Source organism: Anarhichas minor, unplaced genomic scaffold (assembly GCF_050575085.1).
Source record: "Anarhichas minor isolate MPS153535 unplaced genomic scaffold, ASM5057508v1 ptg000025l, whole genome shotgun sequence".
Lineage (NCBI taxonomy): Eukaryota > Metazoa > Chordata > Actinopteri > Perciformes > Anarhichadidae > Anarhichas > Anarhichas minor.
In genome coordinates, this window is record NW_027466471.1 from 12,543,244 (window position 1) to 12,559,515 (window position 16,272).

The window sequence follows — 16,272 nt, forward strand, 5'->3', positions numbered from 1 at the left end:
ACTTATTATCACAAAAGCCATTTTAAATGAAACACATGAATCTTTATTCTTCATCCAGCATTACATCCGGTGCAAACACTGAGACATGACCGATGGTAGATCAGCGGGTTTTACTATACATGTATTAATAGCAGTTCAGTTTTATAACAAAGTGTTAAACATGGGTGGAAAACATTGTTTACGTTGAGTAAGAGTGTTTAAATCAGTTGCCACATAGAGCGACATGGCACAAACTGAAGCAGACTACATGTAGAATCCTCCGGGACACGAGGAAGGAAACAAGGGAAGACTTCTTTCTGAGAAGGAAGGAACAGAGAGAAGAGACCGCTCATAATAATACGACTACACAATGCTAACCGAGGACCCAAAAGCATAAAAACCAAGGACGGTGGCGTACGTAAGCTATCGCAGAGTGCACATGCAGACATGTCAGCCAGGGCAACCAGAAACCAAATACTGGTTTAGTAAAGTAAACCTTCAAAACATGTTCGATGAAGATCTCTTCTGAAACCTGGTGAAAAATATTCTGTTCAAAGAAAGTACAAACAAGTATAAAAGAAAATAATTTAATAAGAACAGAGAGGGGAGACTAAACATTCTCCATGAAGGAAACACAACTATTGTCCTTCCTAAGTTTTCTAACGAGACCGAAGTGAACGAACAGTGTTGTTAGGAGAGGGATCAAAATAAATGCTTCAAATCCTGGAGCCTGTCGCTACGTCAGACTGTTCTTTTATTCCACCGTCACAGCTGCTGGAGACGGCCCGAGTGGTGCTGAACGTGGAGTGGTTTTGCTTCTGTATGTGCCACTTAAACCTCTTCAGTCTCAGCTCTCTAGAGAGCGCGTGACCTCTTGGGGTTGATCTGCTTACTTGCTTGCTCCTCCTCCTGGAGCGTAGAGCGGAATGACTTCACTTTATCTGAGAGGGGAAAAAAAAAAACATCGTCGTAAAAACACGGATTAGTGTTTTGCTGGAGCGGGAAGCATCGTCGCCAAACGTGTGTTTCAAGTCATACCTCGGAGCTCCGTGAGGATTTCTATCTTCTGGTCTAGGATCTGCTCCAGTTGAGTGGCGTACAACTCCACGTCGTAATCCACCTCCTCCGTCATCTCCAGCAGTACCTTTTCATCCTCCAGCCATCTGATGGACTCCTGCTCACAGAGGACACATGCAGGACAAGTGCATATTTAGTTTACGGCAGCGCGAGATCTAGTCGTGCCAGAAGCACAGAAGAATGGGCCTCAATCGCAAATATCTTAAATGTGTTCTTAGGAATGGTTCTAAGATTCACGACATGTTCTTAAACCGCAGCGTTGTTCGTACCTGTGTTCTTATGATTAATCCCATCGTCCTAGAACAAAGGCCTAAAACATTAGTGCCGGTTGACACTAATTAGCAAACGCCATTAACTGCAGGGTCTTGTGCACATTCAGAAATATCATAAATAAAAAATATTGTGGTCATTTAAATCCTATATTATACAACCGTAGAAGAAAATGCATGCAATAACTCATTATGTTGCACCGACATGTCAGCCCTCAAATGCTCTCGGGTGTGCACAGATTCTATTCTTACCAAATAATATACCATCGGTGTATCTCATCTGTGAACACTGTGCAAGTGGGTTTTACAAAGAAATGTCTTCTTAAGAACGGTTGGTGAATGAATTATTATTGCCTTCACACAGCAGCTACACATGCATGTGATAGAAGTACGGCTACACCTTGAAATTCGATGAGTCGACTCTTCTATAGGTGACCCCTCTCAACTTGAAATTCTTCAAATTGGAGGAAATGAGCCCGGCCAGGGCAGCGTCCCGGTGGAGACGTCCCACAAGAGGATCGTCTCACACAGAGTTTACTTCTATGACCCGCTGAGTTGAATCCCCCCAGCAGACAAAAAAACGTTTCTGTTCATTATGAAACCGTGGCGGGACGCATTTGACTTTGTTAATATGGTTGAAATCATCACCCAAAGTAATGCCGATGGATTTTTGCATTGCCCGATTAGAATCTATCTCACTGTACTTCTATACCTTCATGTATAGAAATGAGAAAAGTCCTTAAAAGAAGACGACACGTCTGTCATCACGTATGTGGACATACGCGTGTGAGCGAGTATTTAAAGAGTTGTGTATGTTTTCTTTAGTAGTCTGACCTGGAACACAGCTCGGTGGTCCTCCAGGACCTGCTCCTCCATCTCCACTAACTGAGACACCGCCTCGTGGAAAGTAAAGAGCTGCGGAGACACTTCCTCCTCCTGGGAAACGTATTCACAGGGTCAGAAAGGGAACCAGAAGCAGCTTCAGCAGGTAATCTTTTGCGTATTGACATTGTGTTATGAGGCTACATATACTGCGAGACCGTGTGTACTTACATTCTGCTCACAGAGCAGTTTGAGGTCGTCTCTCTGCGGCGAGATGCTCAGCCAGTCCTCGTCTAACAGCTCCAGCTGGTTGACGGCGTTGATGTTGGGTCGACCCCCGTCCATCGCTTGGTTGGCGTCCACTGTCAGCTCCTTCACCCTGCAGAGAAAAGAACTGGTTGGCAGCGTTTCTTTCACAGCGGAGAGCCACGCTGGGCGTGGCCGCTGTTTGATGGTGGGTATGAAGTCTACTGTGGGGTCAGAGGCATTCACAAACAGCATCGGATGGGAGCATCGGGGCTTGGTCTTCAGGAGTCAATGAAAAGAAACAACAGCTCATGTCCACAAGCTTTGGCAAAGATGAAAGTGGAAGTTGAAGCAGCGGAAGAGGATGAAAAGTGTCAAGTCATGCAGATGATGAACAGAAAGGATAAGACGACAGTGGAGGTGTTCCACAGTGAACAGCTGATGACGTGCATGAAAACTGCTGAAATGAGCCCATGGATGTATATATCAAGATGAGGTAATAAAGACCTGGAGGGAGAGCATGCATCGTGTTGTGTTTTGTGTGTATGCTTGCGTTGTGTTGTGCTTTTGGGGGTTTGCTTGACCTGCTGGGAGAGGTAGCAGCAAAGTCATCATAGTCAAAGGTATTGGTGGGCGAGTGATCAGAGCGACTCCCCTGACCGCCCTGGGAGAAGGGGATGTCAGACGGACTAATCCCAAACTCCTTCACTCTACATGGCGGCAGAAGACGGGAGGAGAGGGAAACAAAGCAGGAAAAGAAGTGGGGACACGAGAGAGAGTCAGACAGAACTACTGAGAGTTAGAGACATGTACAGTAACAACATTGGCACAGCAAATTTCAATCTATACAAAAGTCAGTGGGGATTATAGAGGAAATAAAAGAGCTATAATGGTATAACATTGTCTACGTTCTATTGGTTCCCGAGGGCTTTAAGGTTGGTCAACATATTCCCACCTGTTGGCGTAGCGTAGTGTGTTGAGGGTATTCTCACAGGACGTCATACCGGGAGAGATTGTTGCAATCTGTGCAGAGAAAGAGAAGATCATCCAGATTAATACCACCTGGGAGACATACAGTACAAAGACACGGAGACAGGATGTTGAAGGCAATTCACCGACCATGCATGTGCGTGAATTCTCCCCGATGAAAGAGTCTCTCAGGACCTGAGTCAGTTTACTGGCTCTGAATGGAGTGTGAGGCTTGTTACGGCCGAGAGCCCTGATACACTCCTGAAACAAGAGCAGACACGCATCGCATGGGTAAAACAAAACCACGGAGTATTTTACAGTTAGTAGTAAATGCTTAGCAGTCGGATACTGCCACCGATGTCAACAAACCTTGAGGGCAAGCAGGCTTTTGTTGATCTCCGCCCCCTCCAGACGGGTTTGGCGGTCAGCACTAGAGGTATCCGCCCCCCTCTCGTTGCCTGCGAGGTCGATGAGGGAGAACTTGCCGTGCATTTTCCCCTTCCTCCGGAGAATGATCTGGAAAACGGCGTGGCTGCGAGAGGAGTGGGCGTTGGCTGATGTCTGCCCTGATGTTCTGGGAGTGAGGTGAAGGAGACATAAAAATGAACAAGCGGCAAACGAGGGATGAAGAGAACAAGACAAGAACAACTGTCGGGGAGGGAAGAGGCAAAAAGTGTGCATGACTTTCTGTTATTTGCCAAGAACACAGTACAAGGAATAAGAGGTCATATTCTAGTGAGAGCCATTTGCAAAGTAAGTAACCGACTTATTTCATGCAGAACAAAAATAAGTCTTGCACCAGGAACAACAACTAGACAACGTTTCTGTTGTTATACCTGCAGCTGTTGCCCACTTCTATGAGTTTCAAGACCTCCTCCGTGCACTTGACGTCCTTCTCCTGAAGCCCAACCACCTGGACCTGCTGTTTCCCGTCCTCCAGCACCCTCAGCTTAGCTTTACGATTCAGCAGGTCAAACACCTGATCGTGCAGACACAGTCAGCATCGGTCAATGCTTTATTTAGGGAAGAAACTAACAAACATACCATTACACATCACTTGCCTTTCCGCTGTAAATTTCAAAGAAGGTTGCGTAGACTTGTAGATCTAACTTCTTGTAGTTGGGTTTCTTCAACATGAGAAATACATCCCGAGCTGCACGAGAAGAGAAATGTCATCAGAGCAATAACCAAACTAATGTTTGAACACATGAAGACAATGAATGAGCTCACTGACTCACCAGCTAATGCATAGACTCCTTTAGCGCAGTCTTGGTTCTTCCCAGAGAAATCTCCACCCATAGTCTGAAACATGACAACATGCAAGGGTGATAAAACAAAAGCAAAAGCAAACCTCTCAATAGAAACTATTGGGTTGGATCTCAAGTACGTGCTGTGGTTTGTGCTCGTTTCATTGCATGTGACTCACATGTGTTTTTCCACTGCCTGTCTGCCCGTAGGCAAAGCAGGTGGCCATGCCTCTCTCAAAAATGGTCTCCACTAGAGGTCTGGCAGTGAACCTGCAGGAGGAGACAAAAGACACATTTCTTCACCACTCCATCTGTAAAAGCACGCTAGAACACAAACCAGTAATATGTTAATTCAGTTCTGCAAAATGAGGCCTTATGGTAATCAGATTGACTAGTCGGGTGTAACTATTAGAGCAAACACAAACCGTTTGGTCTATTTGTTGTTACAAACCTGTAAACCATCTCATTGGTGGTAGTGTCATCGAAGGTGTAGTCAAAGCGGAACGTCTGGTTCTCCAGGTAGCGGGTCAGGTCCACTTTCTGCTTTGGTTCATGAACCATCACCACGTCCTTACTGGGGACGGTGATCACATCCAAATCCTTCATGGACAACTCTGGAACAAAGCAGAGACATTAACGACATTAATGTTAAATAGAGTACAACGCACAACGACGGGCACAAGAGCAATGCTGGTACCGACAGTAGAACGTACCTTTCTTGTTGAGTGGACGTTTCCTCACACACACACAGATTCTGTGCTCTTCAATCTGGACGGCGACACAAAGACGAACATTTCATTATAGTGTTTCATTCTGAGGGTCAACGTCTAAACAGGGCTGCACCCGATTACATGATTCATCTAACGAGCAATTTATTGATTATTCTAAAGAGTATTTATTTAAATTCTTGACCAATGTAACATAAGAACTTGCACGATTAATATTCAAATATTTTACTCAATCGTCTTCTCTTAAAAACTAACACATGTAAGAAGATAATATACAATATTTGTATTAAAATCGCTGTGACACATTAACGTGATCACTGCGCGTCATCGCCGCCCTTTCCCTGAACTGGAGAATCAGACGTTTAACACGGTGGCGACGAAAAGACATCTAGAAAATCAATTTAAGTGACTACTTCTATCTGATAATCCTTAAACATCATGCATGGGCGAGGACAAAAAGTGCACAGGACATGCTGCCGTCCTGCTGCTTCCTGTCTCTGTCTGAAATACCTCCACACTTTAGAGGATCAGGGGAGATGTCTTAAGCTGCAGCTCGTTCTCCAGGAGAATCGCGTAGATTAGGCGCAGCCACATTCTTGCAATGTGCCGACACATGTTATGTAAATCAGCATGGTTTTGTAATCGATGACGTCGGCCAGAAGAGAAGTTACATCTACTTACCAGATCCGCTGTGGTCAGGGGCCGGTAGTCTAGACTGGCTCGGAAATCTCGGATCATGTACATGATCTCATAGTTGGGGATGGTGGTGTCCACCTCCTGGAGGAGGGCAAGAGGAGAGGGGCCGGCTTATTCACCAACAGGCAAATCATTCTTATGTATTTCAATGTATCGTCTCAATATCAAGAGTGTAAGTGGTCATCAAGACCACATCAATCTATTTGGATTATTAGGAAGGAGGATAGTATTGCTGTACCTGAGCTCTCTTCTCCCTGAGCTCCTGCTGCTGAATCCGGCGTCTCTCTCTCTTCTCCTGCAGTTTCTCCACCTCCTTCACGCAGTTTGACTTCCTCCTCGCTGCCATGAAGACAAGAGAAACAGTAACTCTACTGCCTTTTCACGGCACACGCCAATATCCTTTCATCTGTAAAATGGTCTCTTCCAGAAAGTTTCTTCTACTTCCTCCGTCCTCCCTTTTCGCTTGGCTTGAACAGCATCTTTCCCTCTGTGCAGCTTTCCTCTCTCGTGGTAGTCTCAAACAGAAGGGAGACTTTGGGCTGAATCCAACAAAGAGAAACAGTAATAGAGCTCAAGCACAGACTGCGATGCAGTGGCTGGCACACAGTGCCTCTAGTATAAACACTCGCTTCTTTCTCTACATAACCGACAAAAGGCCCTTAAACACAACTGGACCGAGAGACGGCTGAAACATCTCACTCGTAATCGAGATATGTGCCTCGTATTAACTGCAGTTACTCCAAATAAAATGAGGTGGTTTCAAATCAAGTATGATTACAAAATCAACCTGCAATCAATAGAAGCTTATTCCAAATCTCCCAGCACCGCACACCCACAGATTAGTGTTGTTCAGGTCAATCACAACCATAATAAGAGAACGCGAGTGAGCAAACATCGCTCGGCACTGTTCATAATAAAACAGTGTTATCTGATTAGCATTAGCGCGCTGCTACAGCCACAGCTTCCCACCGCAACGCCCGGCCGAAGCTCTGTAATACAGTCATGACCCGACGTTGGCTCCGGTCCCCGAAAACAGACTATGAGAGCAGAGGGATTATTAATCTGCTCTAATCTGGGAGGAAAAGATGAGCTGGCTCAGGACGAGGCAGTATGAGCGAGATGCAACACCATCACTGATTGTGACTCTGTCTCACAGGGAGAGAACAAAGCGCTTCCCGCTCCCTCCTCCTTGTTGATCAAATGACAGCGAGCAGTTCGAAGGAATGGATGACAAAGAAGAAGGTTATTGATGTCGTCTGAGCATTGAGGAGTAACGCACAGCGCCACAGGGTTTTCCATGTGTGCCTGCGTGTGACTCAGCAGAAATCAGACAGCAGGGAAAAGACCAGCAGCAACCCTGTCTCATACCCAGAGAGCCTGTTTGCTGGATGGATTGCGTTTTATGCTACTTCGCCACAGCTCGGAATAGCAACACGTTGGGTGCACAATCTCCTCATAAGCCTACAGGACTCTCCGTTTCTATTGGGACCTCTAACAGAATCACCATAAGGCGTTGAGGGAAGGGGAAACATGCAGGCGATACATACAAAGCTGTCCCGACTCCTTTCTGGATATCGGGTGATGCGAGGATTCTGTGATAAACATGCGGCCAACAAAAACACATTAATAGTTTTACAGATGGCCTAGAGATCAATGGATCTAAAATACTGCAAATGTTACAAAGCTTTGGCGTCCAAAAGGAGCCATATCTGGATTTAGCATTTAAACCCAAAGAGAATTATTCAACTTTAGGCCAAATGATACAACTGGCTCCCTAAAAATACTATTTTCTGGAAAATAGTCACAGCTTAGGCTTTAGGTTAATTACTGTTTTAATCATGTTACCATTCAGCAGCTGCTGTTGTGTCTGAGCCTGAGTGAGCTGTGTAGGCTGCAGAGACGGCGGCGGTGGTGGTGGTGGTGCAGGCTCCGGTTGTTGAGGTGGTGGCTGTCTGGCCCGGGTCGGAATCACTGAAAACACGAAACCCACAAAGATTAAGAAAGACACATTTTGCCTCGCATGCTGCCAACACACCACTTTTTAGCGTGGCATTAAACATGTACTCACTGTTTTAAACTTTCATTTGTTTTTTATTAAAATCACTTTGACCACGAGTGACTTTGCAACTGGTGTTCTCGGGTGAGATCTAAGCAACGTGATAATACTGGTCACTGGTGTGTTTAACGTATGGATCATTGGTGATTCAACAATGAGAAGATAACTGAACTGTTCCCACAGAAGAGCATGAAACAAACCTCTGTTGTCCCTGGACGGAGCTTCATTCTTAGTGGGGGCTATCGTCCGACGATTCTGCAAGAAAAATCAAAAGCTACATTAATATATTCTAAGATAAGAGGTATGAGGTTCAGTGAGTCCTAATTTCACTTTTACACCATCTAGCTGTCCTGGACCTGAAGAAGGAAACAATACATCTTGTTTATATTCAGTTTTAAACCTTTTCCGCCTGCAATAGAGGGATCAGAGGATGAGATTAGTGGAGTACAGATGTCTCCTTTCTCTAGTGGTCCTGATGACACTGCCAATGCACACATCCTAAACTATGTTTAAACTAGAATGACCTCATTGTGGTTGAAAGCCTCCTCCAACCAGTCAAGTTGCAGTTTACGTCCACGTCTGTCAAAACTGTCATTTCATCATTTTATCCTGTTAAGCCCTGTTATAGCACAGGACGAGTATTACCAGGGGACCTCATAGGATTCAGAAATGACCTCCATGTCTGTGTTTTGTGCGGCGAATTCGCACGGGATAAGTTAAGTCTTTTATTTTCCCCGGGGTATGATGTCACAGCTCTGTGTAACATCCGCTTATATTAAAGCAGATTATACAATATGATATATTATATATATATATATATATCTGTATTTAATATTATAAACTGTTTTGTCCAAATCACAAAAGGCTGTAACTGTATATTTTTTGTGTTATATTCACGCAACGTCCCCTCCTTTCACAATGCCTCACAGTTTTCACTTCAAATGGTTCATATGTTTAAAAGTTGAATGCATATTGTACTGTACAGCAGGTTTCATCACAACTGCAAAATTTCCCAAAATAATCCCAGTGTGAACGTGACAAAATGGAGCAGTCCTAATCTACTGTAGTCTGTGCACCACACACCGTGTTCTTCACAGCACCAATAGCCGGTTACCTAGAAGGATCCAGGTTCTATATTAAGGTCCTCGAGCACGTCTAAGCTGCACTCCCCCTCACATGGAGGCAGACGGTCAAAAGATAAATAAAGAAGTTGTGTTTCTGTTGAAACAATCCAAACCGTATTACACTGATTTGTTCCAGCTGTTGACAGATGGGGGGGGGGGCATAGAGGTACTCACCTTGGCAATTTTGTTGACCTTCACACATGTGGGTGTAGGTGGGGGTGGAGTCTCTGGACTAGGGGCGATTTCCTCATCTGGAGCCACATCTGTGTTAAGTGCAAATATACTCTCCAAGTCGATCTGTCCAAAAACAGAGAAGTATTGATTCCAACAGATTACATGAATGACAACTAACTGATGTTTGGCATATTAGACTTATAACGAGTTCACACTGGACGTGAGCAGCAGCACGGCTGTTCACACGAGAAGCACATTTCACAGATCAAACAAGCAACTCTGCTCCTCTGTTCTTTTCTCTCTCTCTCTCTCCAGCTGTCTGTCTCTCCGTCTGCTTGTGTCTGTTGTGTGTCTGCTCGTCACGCTCGCTCTCTGTTTAGAAACCACTGCATGAGTGCTGGTGAAAATGGCAAAGTTGTGCGGAGACAAGCACCAGAGACCTCTAAACACACGAGACTGGTCGTTTATTACTTGATATTCGGTTACAGGGACCATCATAGCCTCATTTCCAAACTTTCTTTTTTTTAGCAAAGTAGTGTCTAATGTTTTGTCCTTGAAACACACTGCAGTACAAACTTTGATGTGTAACATTAATCACTAAACTATGTGACCATGTACGAGTGAGATGCATGCCAATTATTGCTAAAATAGTGTGGGTCCAAATAGTCCAAAACAATCATATGAACAGTTTCACCAAATCAATTTCTTTGGTAAATACGTGATGGAAAATCAGACCCCATCTATCATTCTGTGCAGTTTTGTGGTGATGTTTGTTCATGTTGTAACACTCACACATATAGAAATATATATAATAATTTGCAAAAAGACTTTAAATGAATACAGCCAAAGGGCACCCTTCATCCTGCCCTCTCTGCTGTTGTGTGTGCCTCGGTAAACAGACAGACAGACACTCTGCAAACATTAGAGGAGAGAGAGAGAAAGCTTCTGCTTATGAATGCAATGCTTGTGCCTCGGTATCAAGACGCCGAGTGGCGGGACAAAGCAACAGTATCCGATGACCTCACACCCTGCATGCCGTTATTGGCCGGGAGTTACGACCCCACGTGGGGAAAGTTACCGTCCACAGAGAGAAAATACAGGCAGAGGGCCGGATGTCTGTAGATACAGACACCAGCACACACACTGCTAGAGCGTCACGAGGGATTCTTTTTGTATCACTCTTAACAATGTTTTCTAGGAAATTCTCACATATTACCTTTAACAAAAACATCCAATATAAAAGTATTCTTAATACAAGAAAGACATTTACTTGATTTGTACATATTCTAGATACATTGTAGAGATTTGATTTCACTTTGCTAACGTGTCAAAGAAGCTGAATCCACCATTCAGTGCTGTAAAGGACGGGAAAGTGAGCGTATCACTATTTTTTATAGGCGCTGCAGGTCGTGGTGTAACGAACTGAAGTTGATCTGTGATCCGTAGTTTTGTCACAAATACATTGTAACTGACAAGTATTCAAGCTGATGACAGACACTGAATGAAACTATGAACTTTTAGCAAACACCTTTCAAGACTACATGGGTTAAATCAATAATACCCCCCAAAAAAATGTGCTTTTTGCATTCAAAATTTGGTAGCCTTAATGTTGTCTTGCAAATGTAATAACTTTTATCAGCAACATCTAATGTTAGCCATCTGTTAACCAGAGAAAAAGAGCAGGCTGTGTTGGGTCAGAGACAGTTCAGAGTGAAGAAGGTCTAGAGTCAGTTTCCTGTATCTGTGACTCGTGGGTTTTGCCACTAAGTCAATTAAAGCCAATGGGAGAAGTAAACATCAACAGAAGATTTTGACCAATTCTTTCGCCCCATATTCACCAAAGTAAATTTTGGACCCATTGTTCACAAGCCACATATTATGGGACATTCCAGTGGCAAAGCTTGTATTGCATCATCTTTGACTTGCTCGTGCACATCGGTGTACAGAGGGCGTCGTCTGGCGGGAGTGTCAGACATTCAAGCTGCTTGTGTAATCGCCACAGCTCCTAAACATCTTTGCGTGAATTATTTATTGCTGTGGATGAAAAGAAGCACATGCTGGTGCTTTACCTCTTTCCCTTTTGTGTCTCCATTTTCTATCCACTCCACCGTGACACTCTCGTTGTCCTCATTCAGCGAGGTCACCATCGCCTGGTGTATTCGTCCTGTAAAGGTGTCACAGACGGGGGGGAAACACAAACGTCAACGTCAGCATTTAGGGAGCAACAATGGTGGAAATATTCTTATTGTTTAGAAGTATAGCGATAAAGGCCATAGATGTGCTACTCAACACCTCATGTATTAGTAATGAAAAAAGGGAAGAATGATAAGTAAATATAAATGTATTTTTGTTCCATCTCTTTTTCTCTGACGCACACACACACACACACACACACACACACACACACACACACACACACACACACACACACACACACACACACACACACACACACACACACACACACACACACACACACACACACACACACACACACACACACACACACACACACACACACGTTAGCATTTAATGGATTTCACTAATACCTCACTTTGGGCATTAGCAAGGTAATGTATTTAGTAGGGTAAATTACAAAGGTCCTAATTACCACCTGCAAGCCTGATCAGATCTGTGCCTCGGTCTGTGAAATTAGAACCAATTATATTTGGAAATGCAGCAAGGTTGTGAAAACCTGAGAGGGGTTATGTTTTTGAGAATGTAGTACATTATATTTAATATTTTCTCATTGCATTGTCACTGCAAAATGAGGGCTTAATGAATCACTGATAATAGAGACGAGCACAGCTGCTGCAGCGAGCCTGCATGCTTTTCTCTGCAGTGTAATGATACTCGCTAGAAAGAATCGGCTCAGTCCTCCCATCTTTGTCCACGTGAATCTGACTGTATGCTGTAAATTGCCAGCATGATCCAGGGAAACACAATGTTCCTGTATCTATTATTCAGAGACACAGGAAGCTAGCCAGCAAAGATGCTTTTAGTGTTCCTAACTGCTCAACATCTCTTTGATTTACCTTACGATGGTTTTATTTGGAAATACGTAAAAAAGCAAATCAAAAAGAATTCATACACTAACCAAATCAACTGTAGTTTCGATATGCATACATTTAATCCATCAACATTGATTGAAGATGAGAAGACAGCACTGTTGTATGATATGATATGTGTTAAAAAGAATACATTCAACCTAAAAAATGACAAGTGACATGATCTGAACGGACATTGCTACACATTTAAATGCAACATCAGTTTGGTCATTTTGCACACATAAGGCATTCAGTGATATATAATACTGCCATACAGATTTAATGAACAATAATGATGTCAACTTGACAATCCATACCTACCCTTCATCAGAAATGACTGTGGTCCCCATAAACTATTATGTTATGGGTTGAGTCAAGTCATTGCCTTTTAAAAACAACACTATTCAGCACTAACTACAAACAGATGGGCGGTATAGTAACGGTGTTGGGCCACCAGAAGTTGGCTTTAATGCGCCTTGGCATGAATTATCTAATTCTTTGTAACTCAGACGGGATAAACACCATTCTTACAAAAGATATTTTCTCATTTGGTGTTGACGGTGGAGAGCACCCGTCCAAAATCTCCTACAGGTGTTCAATCGGATAGAGATGTGATGACTGTGAAGCCATCATCATATCATTCACATCCTTTCATATCTCAACCATTCAGTCACTCCTTGTGCCCTGTATGGGGGCACCTGTTTGACTGTGCATGCAACATTTTTGAGTGTACTTCAGTAACGACTATGCCAACATCGGCCAGGTCTGCTGCACAGTGGAAAGACAGCCAGACGTGATTTATTGCAAATAATACATTTTTGTTCCGTTACCTGGCACAGTAGGTTGCAAAGCAAACCTTGGTAACAGTAAATGTGGCTGGAACGGACACGCGTTGCTTAGTTTCACTCCTCTACTTAAGGGAAGTGTTGAGAGCACGCCATGCTGCAGTGACTGCAGCACTCAGAGGATTTACGGTGACAACAGAGGGCCCTCCAAATCATTGCTGCTTCCTTTGGCTAAAGTCAGTGGTCAAATCTTTCTTTTTCAAAGCTTGAAAGAATGAAATGTAACATGAAGCGATCAGTTTCTTTCTCTGCTGAATTAGAAAAGATGTTTGTCGTATCAACCAGCACACAGCAGCAGCCTTATTTGTATGCCATGCTGCTGCATGCGCACCCAACAGTAGCAGCCAGGAGAGCGATATATTGTATATTACTCATTTTAACAAAGAGAAAAATGAAAACGTACTGAACTCAGGTGAAGATGAACCTATTTTAAGTCTTATTTTGGTAAGTCCGATTTAATGTTGGGCAAATACCTTTGTGACAATTTGACTTTGCTTCTACGAGATGCACTGAAAAAGGAAGTTTCATTTTGATGCATTTGTACATTAGGAGGAACGTAACAGAACACGGAAGTGAAGGCAGTATTTATATGTTAAAGTGCAATACAAATACTTTGTTCCTAAAATCAAAGAATAATTGTTATAAATAATCGTGATTATGATTTTGGCCATACTCGTACAGGTCTATTGTTGACATAATACAGTGTGTTTTAATACAATGACACACACACACACACACACACACACACACACACACACACACACACACACACACACACACACACACACACACACACACACACACACACACACACACACACACACACACACACGGCTAGCTGAAGGGGCTAAAGATGGGGTGCTTTAAGCTCTGCTAAGCCTGAAGAACAAACATAGCCTTCAAAGCATCAGTTTCACAACAAAGCCCACGGCATTCATTGATGAAACGGTGTCACCATGTCACAGATTGAGCAATATAACGCAGTCCATAACTACTAAGCCGGTAGGTGACATACGTCTCTCTAGTATTCTACTTTAAAAGACAAGTTTCACACAAGAATGAAGGCAAGTAACAGATAATCCATGTACAACATTAAACAGGCATACAAATTCATTTAATTTTATATATAGTAGTAGTACAAAATGATTCCCTATGAAGTCTTGCTCTCATCACGGCTGACTGTGACAGGGGGAAAAAACACAGGCGAGCACAATAAATGGCAGAATCTAGGGAGCTGGCTGTAACAGATGGAGCGGTGGCCTGAATCTGAACCAGCCCCGCCAGAAACCCCCCAGAGAGGGCAATCCCTGCTCTGGAGGCAACACCAACCAGCAGGGAAATGGAACCACCACCTCCCTCTCTCTCCCTCTCTCTCTCTCTTTCACATCTCACTCAGGGATGATGGAGTTGAGGACATCATCATCAACAACAACCAATATGACAGTTAAAAACACACCCTTGCCACTAGTGTTGAACTGTTTATTTTCAATCATTTGCTTTGTTCAAAACCAAATCAGTTGTTTTAGGGTTTACTGCAAAACTGGGTGTAGCCTAATCCTGGAAGGACTAGCAGAATAAAGCTTACATTCACATACAGAAGAGCTACACAATAAGCAGCCTCTCTCCTTCTCTGTTAACCCTTAAAAACATGAGGCTGAAGTGACGACTGTAATCACAGGTTACAATATGCAGTACTTGTGTAAGGACGTAAGCACAGAGCTGTCATAAGTGTTTCTTACACTGCTGTTTGCTGCACTTCATTGTAACGTTGTATTGGCAAAATTAACATTATTTAAAATAAGTTTCCATGTTATAAAAGGTTTCTAAAAACACAGTTGTTTACATAATCAATGTAGTAACTAAGATCTTGGGATATGTCTGTCTATGGTGTTATTATCGATACATAGCATGCCATTTGTTTAAAAATGTGTGGACACTTAGAGTTTCCATAACAATTGGTGTTAGTTTAGTAAACAATTAATAACCTGAACAAATGGATTATATTGGGTATAAACTAACGTTACAGACCAAAAGGAAAACGAACTGGTCAACTAGCTAAATGGATGGTGGCTCTATTATCTATTATTTTATATATTTATGTTATCTTACTGCTGTACTAACACCGGCCGGTAACCGTTTAGCTAACCACAAGCTAATGTTGGTGCCGATCTATTGAACTAGCTAACGTTAGCTTTGGTTAGCAATTTAGCTAGCTTAGCTAATATTAAATGTCAACTCCATGATAGAATAACCCATTTAGGTAACGTTATACAGCGGTACTAACGTTAGTGTTTTAGCGTCGTTCATTCCCAATTGAAAGCATTTGGTGTTGTCGTACGGTATGAATTAAGAGCTAACAACAAAGGTCTCTTGAATCGCAGAGAAGCCTGCTAACAAAAGGTGAGAGCTCATTCAAAGGCTCTGGCCATGTTGCGTTACTCCGCCCTGACAGCTAACAGTAATGACTTCGTGCAGCTAACGTGAACGTTACGGTCTGCAGCCAGAACAACGGTTGCTGTATTGAACAGCAACAAAGATCCTCTGACAACTTGCACAGTGCGACGGGAACATATTACAGGGTGAAACTTACCATCACTGCGCTTTATCTCCACATAAGTACCAACGACAATCTTCCCAAAACACGACGCCATTCTACATTACTTAAACAATTAACAAAAACGGGATTAAAGACTTATTATGTGCCGGGTAGATGCAGCTTCTTGTGTTTGGTAGTCTTTGGTCGAGGTGGAAGATGCAGGCAATAGAATGAGCTAGCATTACGTTAGCGATGAAGAATAGCAAAGAACTTCCGGTCCGTTATTTTTCAAAATAAAATCAGGCTAAATTCGCTCTTGAGTTCCTGCTTGTACTAAAATATGAGATAGGTTGCCTCCTATGTAGTATTTGGAAACTGAGTGGGTCTTGTAATGTTGTCTGTCTTGTAAGAGAGCCTACTCTATGTGCAAAACGTACTTGTACTTTACATGAGTATT

At 43.1% G+C, this 16,272-nt stretch overlaps 1 protein-coding gene across 3 annotated transcripts; it reads right to left on the reverse strand.

Moving 5' to 3' along the window:
- Positions 1–20: 20 nt before the first annotated feature.
- On the reverse strand, positions 21–16,069 carry kif2a (kinesin family member 2a). 3 transcript variants are annotated; one of them, XM_076099138.1, is made up of 22 exons: positions 15,870–16,069; positions 11,457–11,551; positions 9,388–9,510; positions 8,290–8,344; positions 7,879–8,004; positions 7,581–7,625; positions 6,272–6,372; positions 6,019–6,114; positions 5,323–5,377; positions 5,061–5,223; positions 4,789–4,879; positions 4,601–4,664; positions 4,424–4,515; positions 4,199–4,341; positions 3,732–3,936; positions 3,513–3,623; positions 3,349–3,416; positions 2,978–3,103; positions 2,379–2,526; positions 2,160–2,261; positions 1,018–1,153; positions 21–920 (listed from the first exon to the last, which is right to left on the reverse strand). In XM_076099138.1, the coding sequence occupies exons 1-22, from the start codon at positions 15,928–15,930 to the stop codon at positions 835–837; spliced, it is 2,292 nt and encodes a 763-aa protein (XP_075955253.1). In that variant the 5' UTR covers positions 15,931–16,069; the 3' UTR covers positions 21–834. The 3 variants fall into 3 exon arrangements, with proteins under 3 accessions (XP_075955253.1, XP_075955251.1, XP_075955252.1); XM_076099136.1 differs by lacking the exon at positions 7,581–7,625 and having other exon boundaries at positions 15,870–16,068; XM_076099137.1 differs by lacking the exons at positions 2,978–3,103; positions 7,581–7,625 and having other exon boundaries at positions 15,870–16,068.
- Between the last annotated feature and the right edge of the window lie 203 nt (positions 16,070–16,272).

Bases quoted from the DNA above. Each gene is read 5' to 3' on its own strand.
- kif2a (XM_076099138.1), bottom strand. From the start codon at position 15,930: ATGGCGTCGTGTTTTGGGAAGATTGTCGTTGGTACTTATGTGGAGATA. The intron at 9,511-11,456 runs GTAAAGCACCAG...GTTTTTGGACAG, and splicing joins GAGACACAAAAGGGAAAGAG to ATCGACTTGGAGAGTATATT. The intron at 4,665-4,788 runs GTGAGTCACATG...GTCATGTTTCAG, and splicing joins CAGGCAGTGGAAAAACACAT to ACTATGGGTGGAGATTTCTC.